The 6,150-nt window shown below is 59.5% G+C and overlaps 1 protein-coding gene across 1 annotated transcript; it reads left to right on the top strand.

Moving 5' to 3' along the window:
- Positions 1 to 3,185: 3,185 nt before the first annotated feature.
- Positions 3,186 to 5,967, top strand: LOC129131399 (uncharacterized). Its single transcript, XM_077191406.1, has 2 exons — positions 3,186 to 3,493; positions 4,655 to 5,967. Exons 1-2 carry the CDS (start codon positions 3,299 to 3,301, stop codon positions 5,771 to 5,773), a joined length of 1,314 nt encoding a protein of 437 aa, XP_077047521.1. The 5' UTR covers positions 3,186 to 3,298; the 3' UTR covers positions 5,774 to 5,967.
- Positions 5,968 to 6,150: the final 183 nt, after the last annotated feature.

The raw sequence follows: 6,150 nt of genomic DNA, 5'->3' as shown, positions 1-6,150 counted from the left end.
GGCCCCGCTGACGTCACAGCCGGGGCATGACGTCATGGTCGGCCCCGGTGTTTGAGTGTCCCTCCCGGGAGGGCACCGGGCCCGCACTGCTGGGGCTCTGAGGGCCCTTGGAGTCCTTGGGGGCAGCTCTTGGGGCCTTAGAGGGTTCCTTCGGTCGCTCTGTGTGTGTGTGTGTGTGTGTGTGTGTGTGTGTGTGTGTGTTCTTGGGTGCTTGAGGGAATTCTCTTGGTCCTTGAGGGGCTCTTAGGAGCGCGTCTTGATCCCGGGAAGGGACTCACCATGTCCCTGAGGGGCTCCCTGAGTTCTTAACGGGGTGCTTGGGTCTTTGGGGGGCTCCTTAGTGGGAGTTTCTTGGTCCCTGAAGGGGTTCTTGGGTCTCTGGGTCCTTAAGGGGGCTATCAGGTCCTTGGGGGGCCTCTTGGGTTCTGGGGGTTGTTCCTCGTCCCTCCAGAGGGTGTGGGATTCCTGTGCCCCCCAGAGATTGTCTGTGACTCAGTGTAGGACCCCCCACGACCCCACAGAGTGTCTGTGCCTCCCCCATTCCTGCTCTCTGATCCCCATTGCTCTTCCTAGAGAGTTGTGGGGTCAGTGGGGGAAGCCAGTTGTGTGTCCACCCCCTCTTGGGAGGGCACTGGGGCAGGGGTTGCTGCTCAGCCCCACATGGCCTGGGAGGAGCCGGGGCAGGTGCTGCAGGAGGACTCTTGGCTCTGTGCCCTTCTCAGCGCTGCTGGAACCCCCCAGTTCCTGCCCATGCCCACAGAGGGGCTGGTGCTGTGGGCCTGGGGTGCCTGTTGGGGGGCAGAAGGATTCCTCCCCCCAGACTGTCCATGCTCTGGTGACCCCAGTGAGCATCTCACTGTTACCCTGCACAGCACAGCCACCCATTCTGGCCCTACTGCAGCAATGCAGCGAGCTGCATGCAATCCCTGATATTAACCTTGGACTCCTGGATTATCAATCATGCAGCTCAGCCTCCCATAATAATCAAGTCTCTCTTTAAGGCTCCCTTGTATGTTATTTTCAACAAGAAACAGCTCATAGCTGCAGTACTGAGAAGGAACAGAATCATTCATAGAATATCCTGAGCTGGAAGGGACCCACAGGGATCATTGATCCCAGCCCCTGTCCCTGCACAGCCACCCCAAGAACCCCACCCTGAGCAGCCCTGGGAGCTCCTGGAGCTGTGGCAGCCTTGGCACCATTCCCTGGGGAGCCTGGGCAGTGCCCACCCAGCAGCCTCGGGGGGCAGAACCTTGCCCTGAGCTCCATGCCAAGGCCTGGCCCAGCTCCAGCCCTTGCTGGGCTCCTGTCCCTGTCCCAGAGCAGAGCTCAGCCCCTGCCCCTGTGCCTGCCCTGGGCAGGAGCTGCAGCCCCCAGGAGCCTCCCCTCAGTCTCCTGGGCTCCAGCTGAACGAGCCAAGTGCCCTCAGCTGCTCCTCAGCCCTTCCCCAGCTCCGTGTCCCTCCTTTGGCCACTCTCCAACATCCTTATGGGTAATGGATCCTTTGGATCCTTCTGATCTCGTGGTGCCCAAAGTGCCTCCAGAACTGAAGATGATTCCCTCTAGCAGACCCTGGGCTTGGGCCGTGAGGAACCCAGAAACTTCCCTGCAGCACCCCCACATTGTCCATTGCCTCAGGAGACCTGTGGGATCTGCCCTGCCATGGCAGTCTGGAAACCCAACAGACTTTGGGAGAGTAGGCACCACTTTTGGGGTACCATCCAGGCCCTGGCATTACTCCCAGGTGTACAGAAAAATTCAAGATACCAGAGGTTTATGTCCAAAAAGGAGACAGGGGAGTCCTGTAACTTTATTCATGAACAAAGGGAGAGACCATGGGGCATTTCCCATGGGGCCTCTCAAATTATTGGGGGATGCAGCCTCCTTTTTATCCTAATTTTCATGGCCACATCAGCCTCTCCCTTTCTCCACTGGCTGAGGTGGAGAAACTTCAAACTTCTTGAATTGCCTACTGTATGTCCCCCTCTAATATGCATCCCCCCCTTGTTTAACATATGATATTCATTCTATTGTCTTTGTTCCTCTTCTCCAAGTTCAGGGATTTAGCAGAACCTTGGCTGAGCAGCAGTCCTTGTGAATTAGTAACACTTTCTGAAACTGATGGTTTCTCCAGTTACTTTCTTATCTACAATTCCCTGGCCCTATCTACAAACAGATTCACACAGTCTGTTTGTAAAGACACATTCATCTTATTCCTTTCATCGGGCACCAGCAGGGCACTGGCACTGCCTGTCTGTGGTTGGGCCTTTTGTCACTCTGGTGCCAGTCCTTGCCCAAGCTGAACCCAGTGAGCTTTGTCCAGTCTTTTCCAGCCTTTTCTAGCCTTTCTGCAAATCCAAGGCAGATTTGGGATTTTATTGTAGCGGTTTTCCTTGTTTCTGTAGTGCCAGTCCTTGCTGCAGCTGAGCCCAGTGACTCTTTTCCAGCCCAGCGTGGGGGCGGGAAGGGAATGGGGTGGGATGGGGATGGTGGTGAGGGTGGGGATGATGGGATAGTGTGGTTTGGTGAGAGTTGGTGATGGTGGTGGGGATGGAGATGGCTGTGCAGAACAGTGCAGAGAGGCAGGGATGGGGATGGGGATGATGGTGCTGTGGGGATGAGAATGGGGATGGAGATGATGGTGCTGTGGGGATAGGGATGATGGTGATGGTGCTGTGGGGATGGGGATAATGGGGATGGGGATGGTGGTGCTGTGGGGATGGAGATGTTAGTGCTGTGGGGATGGGAATGGGGATGGTGGTGCTGTGGGGATGGGGATGTTGGTGCTGTGGGGATGGGGATGTTGGTGCTGTGGGGATGGGGATGGTGATGCTGTGGGATGGGGATGGTGGTGCTGTGGGGATGGAGATGGTGATGCTGTGGGGATGGGGATGTTGGTGCTGTGGGGATGGGGACGGTGGTGCTGTGGGATGGGGATGGGGATGTTGGTGCTGTGGGGATGGGGATGGTGATGCTGTGGGATGGGGATGGGGATGTTGGTGCTGTGGGGATGGGGATGTTGGTGCTGTGGGGATGGGGATGGTGATGCTGTGGGATGGGGATGGGGATGTTGGTGCTATGGGGATGGGGACGGTGGTGCTCTGGGGATGGGGATGGGCAGGACGGTGCGGTGCGGTGTGGACGGGGTGCCTGTACGATGAGCTGCAGGCAGGGATGGGGATAGCTGTACGCTGCCGTGCCGCGCGGAGCGGAGCGGCACCACCCCGTCCCGCCCCCCGGTGCCACCGTGACCCCGCCGCCGATCACTTCCAGGGCGGCCCCGGCTCCCGATTTGAAAATGCGGGAGCGGCTGCTGGTGCTCCTGTGCGCGCTGGCGCGGCGGCGGCGGCGGCGCGCCGGGGCCATGGCCGGGAACGGCACCGGCACCGGGAGCGGCGGCGGCAGCGGCAGCGGCGCCGGGGGCTGGGACGGGCCGCAGCGGCGCGCCTGGCTCCGGCACTACTACAGCCAGCGGCAGAAGCGGCTCATGACGGTGACCGGGGCGGGGCCGCCGGGACGTGGGGACAGCCGCAGGCGGGGACGGGGTCACGGGGGACGGAGGGTGCGGGGGGTACGTGGAGATCGCGGGGACACAAAGGATGGGAGGGTCACGGAAATCACGGAGACACAAAGGGTGGGGGACACGGGAGACAAGCGGTGGTCACGGCGACATGGAGGGTGGGGGGATGCGGGACACATCCCGGGGACACAGGATGGGGATGTAAGACACGGAACACATGGACATGGGGGATTTGGGGCGCGGGGTACACAGGAGCACAAAACATTGATTGGGGGCAGGATGCAAAGGACAGTGGTGGAAAGGATGGAGAGCATGGGGAAGTCACAAGGGGGAAATAAAGGGTGGGGGACATTTGAGACCCAAAACACGGGATGTGGGACAGGAAGGACACATGGACACAGAGATCACAAAGGATGAGGAACGTGGGGGTTCTGTGGGACACAAAGACAGGGACACAAAGGATGGGACTTGAAAGACATGGGATATGATCCTGGACACAAAGGCTGGTGGATGCTGCGGACATGGGGGTGACATCAAAGGTGGGGGATGCAATTGGGGATACAAGGGATCCCTCGCTGCAAGGACAAGCTGGGAGGGAACATGAGGAACCTGCTGGCCTGGGCAGCAGCTGAAGAAGGTGACTAAAGCCTCTTTTTAGTTTAAAGTTACATTGTAGAATTTAATAACAGAAAAACAATTCCTGTGGAGAGGCCAGGAGCTTCTCCTTTCAAATCATGAGGGATGATCCCCTTTGCGGGATGCTCTCTCCCCCTTCCAAATCAGGACTTAGCTCACAGTTCCCTTGGTGGCTGGAAATCCCGCAATGCTCATTAAAATACAAACCCCCAGAGGGAATGGCCACCCCAAAAAAGGGCTTTTCCAGAAAGCTCCATCTGCAACACCTGAGCATCTTGTCTGGAGTCACACCTACTGCCTGGTGGGTTTGCAGTGAGGTTTCCCAGGAACAGGAAGATTTGACTGGTGTTAGATCAGTTGGGACCACTGGCCACCTGGCACTGGCCATCCTCCTGCCTTGAGCAAGTCTCTTGAGCTGGGTGGTCTTCAGAAGGGGGTCCCAGTAAGGTGCAGGGAAGTGCTGTCTCACACCGCTCTTGTCTCCCCCCTGCACTGCAGCTCCTCCTCGCTCACCGGAGGAGAACCAGCTGCTGCTTCTACCCCCGTGCCTGGCCCAGCCTCAGGAGCACAGACTGGTGGGAGCAGGTGGTCCTGAAGGAGTTTGGGCCCCAGGACTGGCTGGAGAAGTTTCGGATGTCCAAGGAGACTTTTTTCTACATCTGCAACCAGCTACGGCCTGGGCTGGCTCCGCACAGCGCGCACTTCCACCCCACCCTGCCACTGGAGAAGAGGGTGGCCGTGGCCCTGTGGCACTTGGCCACCAACGTGGAGTACCAGACTCTGAGCCCGCTCTTCGGCGTGGGGCCCTCCACGGTGCAGAGCTGTGTCCGGGAGGTGAGCTATGCCGTGGTCTTGCTGCTGAAGCCGCTTTACCTCCGGCTGCCCGACGAGAAGGAGCTGGAGAACATGGCGCGCATCTTCTGCACGCGCTGGGGCTTCCCGCACTGCATCGGGGCGCTGGACAGCCTGCACATCCCCATCCACCCGCCCCTGCGCCTCACCGCCGACTACTGCAACGGCCAGGGCTGGCACTCCATCCTCACACAGGCCACCGTGGATGGGCTGGGCCAGTTCTGGGACGTCTCCACCGCCTTTCCAGGCAGCATGGAGAACAGCGCGGTTCTGGAGAGCTCCAGCCTGTGGGTGCTGGCCAAGGAGGGCCGGCTGTGCCCCAACCCTCCCAAGCATTTCATGGGGAAGGCACAGAAGTACGTGCTGCTGGGCGATGCCACGTACCCCCTGCAAGACTGGATCCTCAAGCCCTACCAGGAAGACAAGAACCTGACCCAGCGCCAGCTGCAGTTCAACTACCGCCTGAAGCGGGCCCACAGCGTGATCGAGAATGCCTTCCTGCGCCTCAAGGCGCGCTGGCAGATCCTCCTCAAGTGCGACGATTGCAGCCTGGAGCTGCTGCCCACCCTCGTCCTCGCCTGCTGCATCCTGCACAACGTCTGCGAGGCCCACGACAACCCCTTCAACGAGGAGTGGCTGGAGGGCACTGAGCCCACCGAGCTGCCCAAGCCCTGCCAGCCCGCGCCGGCCGCCATGGAGGACAACCGGGCCGAGCAAGTGCGGGAGCTGATGTGCCAGTACTTCGAGAGCTGCGGGGAGGGCTGATGGGCCCGGGGAGCAGCTGCCCTGCACATCCCTGCCTGCAGACCCACCGTGGACTCTGGCAAAGTGGCCCAGGGCTACCAGCTGTACCAGGCGGGCCCAGGGTGGGGAGGGGCGGCTGTGTCACGCTCGTGGTGGGTTTGCTGTGCAGGTTTCAGGCAGTGGAATGTATTTTGTGCCCATTCTCTCTCCCAGGATCTAAACTGTTTGGTGGTGTGTTGTGTGCTGCAGGAGTACAGTGGGGATTAGGGCTGGGAGGGGGCAGCTGCTGGGATCTCCCTTTGCTCTGTCTCAAAGCCTCTCCATTAGACCAAAATCAGCAGGAGCCTTGAAATAAGGCAAAACTCCTTTGGAGGTTTGAAACTTGCTGCGTAAACACA

This window comes from Agelaius phoeniceus, chromosome 29, assembly GCF_051311805.1.
Source record: "Agelaius phoeniceus isolate bAgePho1 chromosome 29, bAgePho1.hap1, whole genome shotgun sequence".
Taxonomy (NCBI): Eukaryota; Metazoa; Chordata; class Aves; order Passeriformes; family Icteridae; genus Agelaius; species Agelaius phoeniceus.
Note: the sequence above shows the minus strand (reverse complement) of the source record. Positions and strands in the feature narration are given on the sequence as shown.

Excerpts from the sequence above, each read along its gene's own strand:
- LOC129131399 (XM_077191406.1), top strand. The coding sequence starts at position 3,299 with ATGCGGGAGCGGCTGCTGGTGCTCCTGTGCGCGCTGGCGCGGCGGCGG. Across the intron at positions 3,494-4,654 it reads GGCAGAAGCGGCTCATGACG|CTCCTCCTCGCTCACCGGAG; the intron begins GTGACCGGGGCG and ends CCTGCACTGCAG.